The 17,412-nt window shown below is 42.6% G+C and overlaps 1 protein-coding gene across 1 annotated transcript in view; it reads right to left on the bottom strand.

The window, feature by feature from the left end:
• fam20cb (FAM20C golgi associated secretory pathway kinase b) overlaps positions 1 to 14,215 on the bottom strand; it is a 53,380-nt gene extending 39,165 nt beyond the window's left edge. The window contains exons 1-3 of the mRNA XM_069155972.1: positions 12,825 to 14,215; positions 12,403 to 12,578; positions 7,149 to 7,227 (exon numbers count right to left, since the gene is read on the bottom strand). Of these exons, the coding sequence (XP_069012073.1) occupies positions 7,149 to 7,227; positions 12,403 to 12,578; positions 12,825 to 13,336 (767 nt within the window). The 5' untranslated portion in view covers positions 13,337 to 14,215. The remainder of the gene's footprint in view (positions 1 to 7,148; positions 7,228 to 12,402; positions 12,579 to 12,824) is intronic.
• Between the last annotated feature and the right edge of the window lie 3,197 nt (positions 14,216 to 17,412).

Below are 17,412 nucleotides of genomic sequence, written 5' to 3'. Positions count from 1 at the left end.
CGAAGCCTTAAGTGCTGCTAAATCACACATCTCGCAGCGGCTATAATTTTAGATTAATTATTCTACCCAACAGAACCGGTGGTATACAGCAGAAATGAACGGATTTTTCCTGAGGTCAGTCGGTGCATTTACAAGAGATTTGAATATCCCGCTATTATTCATAAACACACTGTAAAAACACTCTTATTCTGATTATTAGAGGCTTGAATGTGATAGCTGGGAGATTATTGCTGAAATACAAAGGTATAGATGTGCAAAACATTTCTGCCATATGTGCCAATTATTTTTCATTACAAATCGCAAAATTGTTTACGTGTGCTTGGAGACATGACAGTTATTCTATACCGTATAAAAACTGCTTATATGGGAAAAAGACACCGGACCTGAGCAGTCAGATCATTGGCAAAGAGATATGTACTATTCATTCTGAATATTTACCCTGACAATTTTGTAGCCTCAAACAATGTCAAACGATGCATTACCTGCTCTTGCAAGAAGCAAACAACATATGCAGTTGCCCAGTGGCTAAAATAATTGACTTTTCACTTTGCTCTTCAAAGGATAAGCTACTTTACAAAGAAGAAACTTGATAAGTTTTGGAACATTTTAAATGTCTTCTATACAAAATGATGTATGGACTGATGAAAAGATCTGAATACTTATAGGACTTTCCTCTGCTCCCGTTTTTTTTTTTCAAGGTGCGTTTCTCGCAGCTATTCAGGCTGTAAATGTCGATGTGTAGATTATTTTGTTCTGCACATTGTTTCTCTTCCTATAAAAGACAATAAAGAGATGTTAAAAAAAAAAAGAACCTGCATATATCAGATGTAACCTTTACTTGACTTAAAAGCATGAAATGCATTCAAATACATTCACAGTGGATTTCACAAACATGCTACCTATTGTACGCCTTGAGCGTGTAAAGGATAGGATGTGATTACTATATGCACCATCCCGATCCGATCATTCTTGTGATAGTGATTAAATGCGTCATGTCACAGTTCGCTGCAGGTGCCAAACTGTGTGCTGCACCATTTCCATATATGTGGTCCAGCAATTTGAGGGTTAACGTGGTACTTTCTACACCCCTCCAGCTCCGGCGTTGCCACTGTGCTGCTATGAATTTCCTCTATTTCCAAACAGCACTCATCATCTGTGCTCTGAATGACTTGTCCTGCGGCGGTTCATCCCTTTATTTCCTGACTCAAAGTCATAGCAGAGGCACAGAAGACCTTGTGAATACAATATCACGCGGTAAACAAGCGCACATGCACCCACTGACAGACAAACAACCAAAACCAACTAAATATATAGCGGAAAAAATGAGGGGCAAAAAACAGAGTTTAGTTCACAGAGGAGCTGCAGTACGTTTGTTTGACATCCCTTTTGTTCGGATACATTCAGGAACAATCGCTGAATTGTCCTATTTTTTTGAACAAGTTTCTCAGTGTTCAGTTTTTTTTTTATCTCGTTCGAGGACAAATCTGGGCAGCTTAAGCAAGGATAATAAGGGTTTTTTGTTGAGACATGCCCTCCCCATCTTCAGACAAAGCCCCTTCAATGTTATTCTTTCACCTCCCACGGCTGATGCAGCTTGATGATACAACATCAACTCTTAAGCGCGGCCAATTTTCTACTAATATTTCACATTTAACACAGACATTTCCTCCAGGCTGTTATTTGTGCTGCTGTCAATATGTTATTGACACAAACGAGGTGACATTATGTGGCTCCCGTCTCTTGTCTCCCCGACATGTCAATCAAAAATTACTCATGGACCCGACTCGGCACAGATATAGATCGCTGTGCGAGGAGGGGCAGCGGAAAGAGCAGATATCTCTTCTAGGAATACTCAAATTGATTCGCGTGTGACTGTTCCAACAGTCGGCTGATTGACAAGCGATACAATTAAGTGGAAGCAAGAAGGAACGGAAGACCATCATTATATCAATCATCAGTCCTTCCCCCGCCTCCCTTTGTCGATCATCTGCGCTCATCATCTAATGCGCTTTGTGTGCTCGGAGACTAATTTCACTGTAAATATTACAATCAAGCCTCTTCGGTTCACACCAGCTCAAAGTCATAATGACGGAATGACTAAAAGAAGAGGGGAAACACAGAATATAAATGTCTACACTTGCACTATAAAGTCCTACGCTACACCTGAGACTCAAACACACCATACAGCCCATATCTATTTCTGTACACACAGGTACTTGTACCAAAGGTCCCTCGTGGTCTTTAAGGTGTTACCTGCATACCTTTTTGTTGCACTAAAAGGTACATGGACATTTGTGGCAGCAAAAGGCACATTATATGTATTAGTATCATTTGAACTTGAAGGTAAGCTTTTGAAGGTACAAAGTGTTTTGTTGCTGGAGTGGTCCTCCCTGAGGGATGCTACCTTTTCAGAGAGAACTTTTTTCTTAATTTTTTTTGCCATGGGCTACCAGTCCAGTCTCATACTGCAGTCATTTTCTCAGTGTCTGAGCAGAATGATTGTAATTGTCGGTCCTTTTATAGCCTCAAGTTAGCCAATGTTAATAGTCAGTCAAAAAGAAAAAGAGTTTCACTTGTTAGGCACACACGTAAGCCTGTAATTGGTTGCTTGATTCATTTTACATGAATTTAAAGCAAAAAATATCACTATTTTCCGAGTGCTTTAACGGTGTCCCTCAAGGTCCCATTTAAGGCCCTATGTTATGTTGTAGAAGTCCAAAAGTTTAATCCCAAACAGCAAGCTGCATCTTTACAGCAGCTACAGAGGAAATATTTTCTCTTGATAGCTATTTAGCAGATTGGTTTACACTAACCATTGTTATGTTTTCTTTCTATCAGAAGAAGTGACACACTTTTCTATCATATCCTTCTGATTGGAAAAAGGAACAGAGGGTGCACAATATTTCACACATTAAATATCAAGGTGGGCTTCTTTGCTCATTAATTAAAGACAGAAATTAGGGCCACATTTTATTTTGTTTTGTTAGACAAGCACGGGCATGCACATTTTCTTCCAAAGGCCTATATGCTGAATATTTTGAGGGCAATGTGAAAAATCTTTTTTATGTTCAGTGGATACGCTCCCAACTTGAACACAATAAAATGTTTGTTGGTGGAAATGAAAGCAGAAATTATGAAAATGCTGTAGAAGGAGGTTATTTCAGTCCCAACCACAGACGTAACAGGATGCAGAGGATGACGAAGATGATAATTGAGCTTAGTCATCAGGCTGAATGTGATTCAGGTTATAATGCAGTTGTTGTGACAGAGAGAACAACCATGATGTGTTCATGTGTGTATTTGTATTTAAGCAACACGGGGCTGGGCATCAGCTGGGATTTTCAGTCCCATCCCATAAAGCCTCTTTGATCCGACAAGGCCTGCAGTCTTAACAAATATTGCAAAACAAGCTTTGAGTTAGTTAAGACCGGGTTTATTCCATGTCTGGAAAACTGGACCACACACAGCTGTGCAATGGTCTGATTCATTTCTGTTACATCACAGACAGACAGGTACTGAGGACCATTTAGGGGTGTCTCAATACAGTAGAGGCTGATTCTGCTTGTCCGACACACAAATACGAAACCTGCTACCACACAACAGAGGCACTGATCAGAGGATCTGATTATTTTCTCTCTATCTGAGGAAAAAAAGAATACCTCGCCTGTTAATGGATTTCTGCATCTGTGATGCTCAGTAAAGAACGAAGAAGAGAGAAAAACAAACAGTGGACAGAGTTGCTCACACGAAGGAAGGAAGGAATGATGGAGAATACTAAGAGTGAGAAAGAGACAGAGGAGCCGATAACCAGATAGAGAGGAGCAGCCAGAGTGCAGGTTTTCCTCAGATATGGATGGTTGGAGGGTCGATCGTTACCCAGACACCACATGTATGCCTGCCTGCCTTCGCTGCTTGATTGCCTACGCGCACATTTGCATTAGAGTTGAGAGGAGCCGAGCAGAAGAGCACAGCCGGAGAAGTCTTTGATCTCTCAGCCTCTGTCTCTTTGATGCACCATGTGGAAACACACCAGCAGATTCGGGAACGAGGAGATGATGTTGGGTGTTAAGTGGATGTGTGTGTGTTTGTGTAGATGTTGGCGTGTGTGTAATCTCTGTGAGGGGAGTTATGTGTATAGCAGGAATGACTGTGCAAATCTGTCAAGACCTTGATTGCAGTCCAAATGAGCACACACACACACACACACACACACACACACACACACACACACACACACACACACGCCAGCATGGGTTGCCCTATTTTGTTAAAGTCAAGTGCATTGAAGCAGGAGGAAATGAAAAAGCCCCCCCGCCACCCTTTTTTCTTTGCTCTCGCCGTTTTTTCAGGATTATCAAACATCACGGCGGCTCTGACAACCACAACTGTCAAGCAACACATTTACATCCAACCCATTCGCCCCATGCTTTTCTCGGAAAATGTCATTTCACATTTCCGCCTGGGTTCAAATTCGAGGCAGTGCAACGAGATAATCTGTGGATTTTGACTCCACTCTCTGCCCACGTCTCCTTGTCCGTCTCTCTTCCTTACCCCTCTGTCTTCCCCAATCCTTCCCCCCCTTTACCTCTCCTGACTCCCCTCTCGCACTCAGCACGTCTCCCCTCTGCCATCCCTATTGCCTCCTCTCACCTCATTTTCATCTCAGCCTGTCAGGATGATTTCAGGCTTGTTGCATCTGGTTTGACTTAGTGTGGTACGATTGAAACAGTAATTACAACAGTCTCTGAATAGCTTTTCCTCTGTCCCTCCTACCTATCATCCACAGGCTTAACCCCACTCTACGTGCTGACATGCAGGGGCCACACAACAGCCTGTGTAGAGAACCATTAACCCACAATTAAATTACAATCACCATAACAAAGGACGGGTGGCATTTAATTCCACCAATCGAGGTGGGATTAGGAGCAAAGAGCACTTCTCTTGGGATGCATTATCATCTAAATATGACAGTGTGGACAAAAGACATGTGAATTAGTCAAATATCTACCAGTGGGAAGCTTCTACCACTTGGGTAGACTTATCTTTCTCTACAAGTTAAGCCAAGGTGTATTACAGGGCGAGCAGAGGTAGGCTTAGTTTAAAGAGGAAAGGAACGTGTCGCTGTTCTTCGCCTCTCTGTGCAAGATTAATGATATGTTATACTGGAATAGGATTAGAAGTCAATGAGGAAAGAAACAGAGGCTTTGCTTTTGAATCATGAAGCTCAGCAATTATGTCTGGCACCATGAGAGAGGTGACTATAGGGAAAAATAATGACAAAATACTGGAGTGTATGTAGCCTCTGGGCAAGCAAGAGGGATCCCTGAGACACTGCAGCCATCAGCTCTGAGATAAAAAAAATATACATATATAATTTAAATTATGCTGTTAACTCAGCATTTACACTGTCCATTACATCGACTGCATTATAAACCAAAGATTTTTGATCTTTATCATCTGGAAGTTAAATTATTCCTGGTATAATATGAGAGAAATCCAACTCAATAATAGCTTTGTTTTTAGGCCACACGACAGAGTTTCTCCTCATATTAAAGGCTCTGTGAGGATGCAGGTACTGTGGTGCTTCGAGCTAAAGGCTTGAATACAGGGACAGGTGTAATGCAGACGCATTGCAGTTCTGTTTAAAGTGCTTTTTGGAGTCCGCTCAGAGGATCCGTTCTGCACATCTACATGCATGTCTACATCATCTATTGACAAAATTTACGTCACGCAGACGCTCATTGACCCTTCTGTACTTATATATACTTATACCTTCTCACTTATATATCAACTTTTAAAAAATGTATCTCTATTTCACACAATCCCAAACACATTGATACACCAGTGGCGACAGAGCTGCCGTGCAAGGTGCTTGCCTCCCATTGGGGGCAACTTGGGTTTCGGTGTCTTGCCGAAGGACCCGCTCTACCATCTGAGCCGCCCAGATTGTTATCATATCAACTTTCTTCAGTGAGTTGGCATCATGACGTTTACTAATCAGTAGAAAACATAATTGACGGCTGACGACGATGGCAATGATGTTAATAACAATTCATCGAAGGGATATGAATGTCTGAACCAAACTCACAGCAACCCATCCAATATTTAATATTTCACTCCAAACCACTCGCAGAAAAGTTATGCAATCATCCTACTCATCAGGATTCTTCCTCTGGGCGCTGTAAGTGTCTGTACAAAATGTTGTGCCAATTCATTTAGTACATGAGATATTTCAAGGGAAGAGTTGAATTTTTTTACCAGCTGGTAGCACAAATGATAAGTCAATGGATCATCAACATTTTAGAATTAATTCTTAGGACACCATCAATATTTGCACCAAATTGTATTTCAATTAATGCAATAATTGAACCACGAACTCTAAACTTGAACCAAAGTGGTGTGCTGAAAAAAACAGGAGACAAATAACTTTGCCATACGTAGAGCCATCCTGTTAGCCTGCTTCAAAGTTCCACAAAGCAACTGTATAGACAATCAGTTAATGTTAAATAATATTGATAAGCCAACTTCAGCAACAATACAAGTAAAAGTCAAGGTTTCCAAAGTCTCTTTAGATTCAGTTGATCAGCTGCTTCTGTTAACTTCTCATCCTGACAACAAGACAGAGATATTTAGCTGACTACGTGATGTGGCATTAACAAAACACAGAAAATGAACAGATGAATCAGCCATAGAACAACGAAACCAGTTTTGCCTGAGGGCTGAAGATGTCCAACATGGCCACTAAAGGATGTGATGTGTCACCTGAAAGCCCTACGAGGTGAAATGCCTATTCAACATTCGGCTCTGACACAGCAGAATGATGTCGGCCTTCAATCCAGTATCAAGGTTGCGCTGAAATGAAAGCAATTTGATATCGCCAGAGAGGAGAATGAAGAAATGGGATTGATGTTGTGAGGAGAATGAGTAGGTGGCGGGATGTGAAAAGAGAAGTCAGTCCAGGTAGAGAGCTGCATAGCTGGACTTTTGTGCTGAAATGGCCTTCAAGCTTTAACACGATACGGAAGAGTTGTTTTTTTTTCTCAAAAGGAATGGGATTGACGCTGAACTTCCTGCACACTAGAGACACAAGTTTGACTGGTTAAACAGTGCAGCTAAGACACACCCTTCCTGAAAAAACAACAACTTACTTCATGGGTTTGAACAGCGCCTGGCCGTAGTTCTGGAAGGTCATGATGAGCTTCAGCTGAGTGCCTCCAGACTTCATCGCTGTTGGAGTCAAAAAGAGAAAACAACACTGTTAATTTTACATCAACTGACAGCAGCTATAAATATTTCACTGCAACACCAAAGAAAAGAGCTGTTTCAAGCTTAGTTTTAGTCACACGGAAATTTGACTTCCATTAGCTTACTACATATTAGCTAGGCAACGTTAGCAACTTAGCCAAGCTTACCTTCAAAAAAGAAAAACAATTGGCCTAACAAACTTTTGGGTAAGCAAATCAAAAAGGCTGAAACATCAGAATAAATAAAGGAATAAAACAAGTGTAGCCAGTGAGGAAATGTCCCTCCTGAGCTACTGTAGGTTCAGGCAGGCCTTGGCACCTCTTACTTCCTGGTTCACCCATTAGGCAGGGTATAAAAGCTGCACAGCATGAGCTGCTGTCAGCCTGCTTGTCCCTTTTGGTGTCAGAGTGCTGCATTGAGGATCCACAGTGATCTGGTAGGTGTTTTTAGGTTCAGTCTTTAAGTAAAGCTATGCTGCTATTGGTTATCTCTTGTCTGTTTGTACCCCAGATCCAGCTCCTCAGGGAGGCCCAGACCAGGTGTGAGCCTGCCCAGATGGAGGAGGCACAACATTCAGGCTAGAATTGAAAGTCACTGCTGTTTTTTGTTAGTTGTTTTTTATTTTTTTTTTACTGTTTTGTGTTTATTTATTTTTGTGGTATGGTTTAGTTAGAGGACTTCTGTTGGTGTTAGTTTCCTGTTTTCTTTTTTTTTTTTTAACTACACTGTGTTTGTTTTTTTCCCCCCAAGAATTTTAATTTCCATAATCTTATGTTTGCGTTAACTTTGATTCTCCTTTTTCTTTTTAGGAGTGCCTGGGGCTGGCAGCAGCGTGCCCGCCCAGACGGTGGTGGGTCTGGTGACTGGGCCTCTCACCTGCTCCTCACATTGTCAGTTGTGTGGTTGATGGTATTTTCTTTTTGTTTTACACATCTTTTCAGTATTTGCTTGCTTTTGGTTATAATTTTATATCGTTTGATGTGAGCGTGTGGAGCACAGGAGCTGGTGAGGGCCATGTCCCAGAGTCTGTTTCTCCCCTTTTACTGCCTACAGCTGCGGCCTAGTCACCAGTAGCACTCCGCTTATGTTTAAGTTGTCATTGATCATCTAATCAATGTCCACATACAAACACCCATAAGATTCTTTAAAATGGTAGAAAATAGTGAAAATGTCAACCACTGTTTCCCAAAGCTCAAGCTGCTGCCCAAGATGTCTTGTTTGGTCACAAATAACAGTCCACAACCAAAAGGCTTTTAACTTACTATCATAGAGGACTAAAGGACAAAGACTAAAAAAAGACTGGAAAAACAATCAACGGTCAAAATAGTTGACGTTCTGTCAATTAACTAATCCATTAATTGACTAATCGTTGCAGCTCGATGTTAATTAGATTTTTCGGTATCAGCAGAGTGTCATATACGGAGAGAAAAAGACATTAAACTCAAAGAAGAGACATTCAACCATTTACAAATGATAAACGGGAGCTGTATTCTGTTTGTATACAACATACAGTAAGTATATATGTATTAACCATGATATAATTTTGACAGCCATTGACTTGATTTACATTTCAGAAACATGTCATGGCTCAGCTAAAGCCTGAAACATCTATTTCCCCCACCATGTGAACGAAGTGCACTGTTGCGTATGAAAGCTCGTATACGTGCCGTGGTGTGTCTTTGCGTGAAGTCACGCGTGTGTGTGTGTTTGTGCTGGAGCTCTGCAAAGACTGCGAGCTGGAGGTCGCAGTGTTTGTTTGATGGGAAGGGATAGTGAAGGGGTGAAGGACGGCCAGTGCTCACCCAACGTTCTCTCCGCTGTTTACTCTCTCCCTATATTCTCTGGAGGGCCAATGTCTCTCTCTCTCTGTCCCTTTATGTTTCTATTCTTCAATCTATCCTTCATGTTTTCTCCCTTTTTGAACATCATAATGCAGTCTAAAGGCACCCGTGGGACAGGCTTCAGCGCTGGGGAGAGGGCTTATACGAGGCAGGGCTAAAAACCCTCTGAATTTCAGTATAAAAACAGCAGCGCAGCCACTGTGTGCATGTTATTTTCCCCCTGATCGATCAAAAGCTGTGTTTCCGGTGGCGTTTTGCCACAGAACCACCTTTTCAATCAATGTTTTCATTTATTTTTTTACATACGGGAATCATGGGGACAAGCAAACTGTTTACAGAGAAAAAACTTAGAAGTGAAAGAAATCGATGTCCGTCTGACCTCACCTGCTGTTCAGGTGGGGGGTTGGAGATAGTTTAAAAAAGGCAACACAAACTGCGATTGCAAGGAGCTCATGCATGGAGAGCAACTATATAGAAAAAAACATTTTATTTTCACTTCGACACACAGTAAACAAACCATGACTTCTTGGGCTGTACGATGCCACAATCAAAATTACAGACTCCTCCTATCAGCTGCCATAACATTTATCATATCTGCTGCTTTTGCACGCCATGTCTTCATTGATGAACGTTGCTCAGAAGAGGTTATAGCGTATAATAGATCCAAGAACTCCTATCCTCAACTTTGGATAATAGACGACTGCTGTTGGCTTCTATCGGTATTCTGCCCCAGGCCTGTGTTAAGACTCTGTAATTACTGAGCCACCATGTATTTAGCTGGCAAGAGATGCTGAGAGCTGCTTCCTCTATCCACCCAGGCTGACACACAGAAAGCAAGAGGAAGGAAATTTGAGAAAATTAGAGAACATCTTGACTAGAAATAGAGAGAAAAGAAAGGAACATATTCTTCCACTAGTTACCGAGCAGCCATGCTAACTTTATTAACAGCTAATCCTACTCCCCGATACAGTAAGTATTAAATCTTTGCTATAGGCCACTTAAATTTTTTTTGTCACTGGCAGATAAACCTGAAATCTGAAATCCCTTTTTACAGTAAGCGTAGGGCGACCTTGAGTCGACAAGCACTCTTGGAATGTGGGAGCTGGACTGAGCCAAAAAGGAAGACAATCCCTCCACTCCCCTCCCAAAAAGTAAGGAGAAAAAAAAGCAGAAATGGATTCAATATGGCTGTCCCAGTGTGGATTATCACCTCCGTCGGGTCTCCACTTGGATTTTTCTGGAGGTCTTTACATTATTCTGTAGAAAGCTACACTGACAGTGCGCTTGTCAATCAAATAAAAAAAGCCCCAGCGTTTGATTTGATTCAACGTATCTGTTTGATTTGCATCGAGACCAGGTGTTCTCGCAGGCTTCATGTATTCTACTGTGACACTTTGTGGAGAGAACATTGCAGTGTTTTTGTTATTCCTCCGGCCTTGACGCAGGCAGTGTGCGAGCTGATCGGATTCAGCGCTGTTCCCCGATCGCCTGCAGCTCACTTCCATCTCCCTGCATGCTCGTGTGTGTGTTCGAGGGTGTGTTTCACATTGTCGGTGGCTGTGGCCACGAGGAGCACACTTGTCAGTCTGTTAGCAGACCCTCTTCTCGCTCCCACCCAGATCCTGTTAAAGTATGTTGGAGGAACACATTCCCCTTTGGCTTGCTGGTACACTGGCGCTCAGTGCTGCCAGAGTGGACAACACATTTTTGAGTGTGTGGGGAAAATTTATTTTAGGCAGCTTGTGATCATTTAGGCTGCCTTTTTGTGCCATTTGGCAAGTTTGCACTAATGAAACCTCTACTCCCCAGGTAGCACGAGTGAGACAGCACTCAGTTCAACAGGCTCAACATGCAGTGATTGAAAACAGACGACCAAAACATTTAATTTCAATACGAATTTGACTGGGTTGTTTTTATCAATTCAAATTAACATTCAGTTACGCATCCACAGGTCTATGAAAGAAGCTGTAAATGTAACTATAGGCCCATGTAAAAAAAATTCAAAACAAGCCCGCTAGACCGTTATATACAGTCTTCACAAGAACATATAAAATAATGTTAAGTGACGGCTATATATTTCACATTTCCACTTTGTGTATAAACACTTGTGATTTTGAGTCAAAGTCTATTTTATGTGTCTTTAGTTGTCTATTAAAATGTTCCATAACTGTGTTTCACTAAAAATAACTACTCTTTTACTATTACCCATCACTGAGGGCTATTCTATTTGGTTCATTCTCAAATGCTACAGGGGAAGAAGGCATGCTGGAAAATAGTCATTTGTTTGTCCATTGCTCCCTGTCATCTATGATAACTTGTGTTGACATCAGAACGATTTTATCTCAATGGTTCAACCTTTTCACAAGAAGCTCTTCATCAAATGGACAAGAAGTTAGCAGCACAGGCTAAATGTGTGAATGTGTGTCCGCATGAATGTGCGACTGTCTTTGGGCCCAAAAAAATATTGGCACGCGGGCCCGGTCACAATTATGTTCACATCAAATAGAAAGCTTATGTCTGATCATTTTCTATCACTATTACCGTGAGGTTTGGGTTTGCTTAATTAAACGAATATAAATAGAGACCGGAGGGACGTCTTACAAATGCTTTTTTCCCACTTTTTTTCCAGACACAAAAAATAAAATATATCAAAGGATCTGAGGGGCCCAAGGGCCCATTAACAGCAAGTTACAATGTTATGGAAGTAAAATGTGAAAATTGCTATTAAGAAGCAGACATATCAGATGAAGCTCTGTATCGTTATATGATTTTTTATTTTTTTATTTTTATATATATCCTCACACATTCAAGTTCAGCCTTTTAAATAACCAAGTATTACCTCATGAAGCCGGTAAAAGCCTCCTCTCCTTTACAGGGATTTCAAAGTGGGCGTCTTTTTTGACGACTGAGTAAGTTTGAAGCTCTGAACTCTGTCTTAGAAAGGAGGTCTTCTTACCTAACCTTTGACCTCTCTGCATGGTACAGAAGACACACCTTGATTGGACAGCGAAACGGCACAGGTTGAATCCATGAGCACAATCAGTTGAAGTGTCATTGAGCAAAAAGAGCAAGACACTGGACTCCCTAATCAGTCCCAGACTGCTACTAGACAGGTGGGTGGACAACACACCCCAAACTGTGTGTTATGATGCCTTACGTCAGCCTGAAAGAAGTGCCAAGTGTTTTTCTGCAGTATCAGCTCAGTGTCTTCAAACTAACATGTAATTTTGACCATCCATCTGTGCACCGAAGCCCTCCCGCTGGCTGCTGTTGCCATCAAGTCACCCCGCCCCCTGTGTTGATTTTTATGACTCACCGACGCTGGTGATCCTCTGGGTAACCAGGTCCTTCAGGAGAGCGTCGATGACAGGGTTGTGTCTGGAATACAGCTCATATCGATTAATTCCAATGTGGAAGCGGAGCCAGTTGGGGTAGGAATCGGCTGTCAGCTCCCCTGTCGGGCTGAACTCATCCACGTTGCCTTCCCCAGTCCTGGGTGAGGAGGAGGAGAAGGAGTAAGGGAGGGAATCAGAGAGGAAGAGATAGGATTTTCAGTTTTTTTGTGTGAAGAGTGACAGGTGATGTGCAACAGCCCCCGGGCACAGATGCAGAATTAGACTAACGTGATTGCACAAGACTAAACTTTAAGTCCTTTGCTGTGATGTACTATGAGATTATAAAATATCTATTTACAGCTTTTGTTGCATTATTGTGACATGCTTCAGGAAAACACTTTACCATGCCTGATCCTCTGCTGCTTTGGGGTCAAATCTGATGTCCGTGTTGACGTTGAACAGCGTGTCCTCGTCTGTCAAAGGTGGCTGGGCTCTTCTATATAAGGGGTGGTCATAGAGCGCTGACAACCTTGAACCCTTAACCGGCATGTTCTTGGTCACTGTGGCGTCCTGCATGAACTGTCTCTTCCTGTCACCACGCTGCCCGTGATGCTCCAGTCTCCTGAAAGCCTGCGTTTTGTCACCCGTAACCGGGATCCTTTCCAGAGAGTGGGAGGAAACATTAGAGCTGGGCTCGTTGCTGAAGTCCTGGAGGATCCGCAGGGTGTGCTTGTTAGGCCAGCCCTGCTTCCCCCAGCTCTGGGGCTCCTCGCTCGGTGCGTGGGAGCAGGAGCAGCCGCTGTTGCTGTGCCTCTCCAGCTTTGGTAACAAGTCTATCATTATGTGCATCGAGCATGCAATGAGAAACACCATGAGGATCAAAACCCGGAATTTGCGCAGGAGGATCATCTTCATGGTCTCCCGTTTGAGCAGATGTGAGTATTTACTGCAAATGATGAGCACGCAGATGAACAAACTGACTACATCGCTGATGATGTTTATTAGACTGGACGCCAATCTAATGAAATATACATTAAACAAATAGGAGCCATCTTCACTTGCCGTCTTGAGTAAAGGATTCAGTGTTCAACCTTTGTATTTTCAACATCAGAGTCCTGCTTTAACCGACAGTGTTTCCGGGATTTCAGAAGCGCAAAATCGTCCGCAAGACTCCAGGTAAATCGGGTCGAGTCGGTTCAGACCAACGGTCGATTTGCGCAAGCCTCATCCTCTTCGCACTCTCCCCCTTTTTCCTATCGGTCACTAAATAGTTCAGGAAATTTACAGACGGCCAGAGAAGTGAGTAGGATCCGAAAGCAGCTGTGGTACGCTGAGAGAAGGATCCGATGAGCGTGCGTGCCCAAGAGGTCCGACTGCGCGCATCGGTCTCACCGTCCAACCTCGAGCCCGCGCCGGGAAGAGCAGCCTGGATTAGCTGGCCCGGGGAGAAAAACATATACGAGAAGTGCAGGTCTTCACGTTGAAGTGGTTTCTAGGGGAAAGCCCCCGCAAAGTAGTCGACGTATGTGCTCTCGTTCACTCCAGCGATTTGAATGCGTAAATTCTGTCACATCGAGTCCCCACTAATCACCCGAGGCGAGCCAACGGAGTCATTTGCACAGTTGGCAGGAGACAGAAATCCCCCCGCAGGACCGGCCAACCTCCAGGAGAGAAGCGGGATAAGAGAACGCACCTCTTGTAGCATGTGTGAATCTGGGTGGGTGTGTTAAATATGATGATGAAGCCAAGACTAGATCCTGCCTTTGCGCGGCGTCACTGTCCGCAGATTGGCTGAGGAGAGACAGAGAAAGAGAGAGAGAGAGAGGGATAGTGAGACACTGCGACCATGTGAAGCATAACTGCTCGCCTGTATTCCTCTTGGAATAAATCCTCCTTGCACAACCCGGCTGCGCAAGAAGAGGGCGTCTTCCTACTGGCCAATATTCAGTCTGGCTCCACACGCTACAGCCGAGCGGGTTATTCTCTCCTCTCTCTCTCTTTCTATCTCTCTTTTTTCCTTTTCTGAAATTCATCTGCTGGAATCCCTCTGAAATTTCTCCTCCGAGACAGCAGTCAATCCATCGATGATACATTAGACAGGCCTATTAGAGCGCTCATCAGTCTGAGGATCCAGTTCCAACCTGCGCTGCTGCCACTCAGCAGCAATCACATCTTCAATAAGGCTGCATGAAGTGAAAACCACAAAGCACCTTTCAGCAGCTGCTTTCTAAAAGGAAAAATGACTTATGCAGTATAGATTAAAAAAAAAAAAAAAAAAAAAAAAACATGCCCCAGTGCTTTCCATATGCTCTGATCTCAGACCTATATAGCATATACTTACCAAATAAATTACCATGAGAGCCAAACCCCTTTCCAGTATCAAGCCAGCCAGAGGACTAATGTTTCTTTTTTACAGCTAATTGGCAGACTATTATGGCTGCATCTCTGCTTCCTGGTGGCTGTAAATTAGCAGGGGAGACAACCACTTGTTTTTCATATATGTATAAGTCTATGAGTAACTGATCATGCTGTCTGTTATTACCTCCTTAGATTAGTTTCTAATTAAAAAGAGCCCAGAGAGAGAGAGAGAGACAGAGAGACAGAGACAAGGGAGGCAGGGAGGTAGCTGTTTTACTAACACAGGATAGATTCATAAGAAAGAAAAAGTGGTGGTGGCTTATGGAGAGGATTTGCCCAATGGAGGAAAATGTTAGTTGTGAATATTAATGAAGGCAAAATTAAAACAGCAGCGTAGAGATCTTTGCTAGTGTGAGGCTCTGAATTATGTGTGTATGCTGGTACACCGAGGAATGAAAGATAGAGGCATTAGGTGTCCAGTGACTAAAAATGGTTTCTATCAAACTGTCCTTGTCTATTGTGTTGGGCATAAAAGTAAGGTTGTTGTATTCCTACTCAAGGAAGTATTTCTACTTTTTTCCCCTAAATTAGTGTGTAATTGAGGATTTACATACATAAGATCCACTGACCGTTGACATTTCAAGGCCCTTTAACGGTGACCAGCTTGCAACAAAGCAAAAGGTCCATTGGATCACCTCCCCTGGTGTTTGATGTCAGTGATAGCGCGAGCGCCGAAGACAAAGTGATGCTTGTTGTCTGTCCAGATTTCATGCCGGCCACTGTAGCCTGCGGCCTGCTAGCCTGAGGTGAAACAAGCAGAGATGAATGCGTATTGATGTCAGTCAGACATGGATCACAGCAGTCGATGGGTCAATGGTTCTTCACAAAACCTGTCTTGAGCCTTTCAGGGGGGAATCAAGAAGACCGCTTGATTCTCCGACTTTCTTGTTGTTGGGCAGATGCGTCAACACACTTTTTATTATTTTTTTATTTTTTTATTTCAGGTGCTGTCAAATGACATTAGTGCCTCAGTCGCGGTGATGGAACTGGACTGTTGTGAGATGACAATTTGCAACAACAAATTAATAATCTCACTATTATTGGGCAGAAATGCAAACTATTGTGACAAAGCACGGCTCAAGAAAACATGCCGCCACAGACAAAAGGATCTAGTGTCACATTTCAGCCTTTGTTCGGATCATTCTTTTTTTTTATATATATATATATATCAGTCACGTGATCTAACACACTGATTGAGAAACACCATCCTCTACCACATCCGACTTGGCCACAGTAAAGCACCTAGACCTTGCACAGACAGGATCAGGACTGGGAGGGCAGGGCATCCTAACAGATAGCTGACTGCAGCACAGGTCGTAAATACACAAGATTTATGTCCTCTACCTTTCAGTGTCTCTCGGTGAGATATAGCACAGAGGATAGCGAGATAGCATAATCCGTGTTTTCATCTGCACTATCACAGTGAAGGCTGAGGTTTGCTCGTGTTCAAAGTCTGCCAAATGATTGACATTTTGTCACTGATACCATAACATCACCTGTATTTGGTATGAAAACAATCAATGCTAAATGTTTTTCCCTTATAATTCAATATCAAAATTTAAAACATTATTTTGTTGCTGTCATTTTTACAGATGTTTTTTTTTAACTTGCTATAATTTAAACTATTTCAAATCCGGCACGGTATGACGCCAAAGTGTGAAAACACACCCAATAGTCCACTTGAGGACACTGTGTCAGTGTCACATGTTGCCTTGCCCAGGCGTGAAAAATACACGCACATATACAATATATGACCAGGATCGAAAAAGCAGAGCATGTGACGAAGTACGAAGTCGGAGCGTTGTTGGATGGAACAAACACAGGACTTTCACCCTGACAACCGTTGTTCAAGTCTGTGAGAAAGCAAAAGTCGGCACGAATTACCCTGTGAAATTACGCATTTTAACTCAAACTTTTCACGCCTACAGACGAGGCACAATGTGACACACATACAGTAGACTATCCTCTCGTGGATTTACGGGTGTATTGCATGTTGTATTGGGATATTCCAGTGGTTTTGGTTTTTAAATTTGAAAAATTCGGTAGTTGTTACATTAAAATTGTACGTAGACCCACAACACAGTGCAACACTCCAGCTTCCTAGACTAGATTTAAAATTTTGTAGTACTCTGTGCTCCGACAATAAAGTAATTCTGATTCTGATTCTAATGGGTGCACCTCTGCATTGTGTTTTGACACGCAAATCCTTTTGAAAATGACTCACTGACTTCCTGTTTCCGACAGGCGTGTACACAATTAAGGGCATTGTACCATTAGACGCTACAGGGAAATGTTTTTTTTTTCCTGTATAATGAAAATATTGTGTAGTTAGTCAGATATGTCGTCTCATGAGGTTCAGTTAATTGTTAGATGGTGACAGTGTTTGTATGAGATTCATGTCAGGTGTAACCATGGCAGCACTGGACAAACTGTAAAAGGTTTTAAATGTGAAATTGAAATGTGAAAGTCACCCTGAAGCTGCATGTAAATAAAATGCTTCCAGCCATTTAGTACGACGAGGACAGTAGTGAGAGCAGGTCGGAAGGCATGCTGACACTCGGATCCCTCTGCCT

This window comes from Embiotoca jacksoni, unplaced genomic scaffold (genome assembly GCF_022577435.1).
Source record: "Embiotoca jacksoni isolate LCO1_2020_lvr unplaced genomic scaffold, fEmbJac1.0.p SCAF_20, whole genome shotgun sequence".
Lineage (NCBI taxonomy): Eukaryota > Metazoa > Chordata > Actinopteri > Embiotocidae > Embiotoca > Embiotoca jacksoni.
The sequence above is the reverse complement of the archived record's forward strand: the minus strand, read 5'-3'. Positions and strand labels throughout refer to the sequence as shown.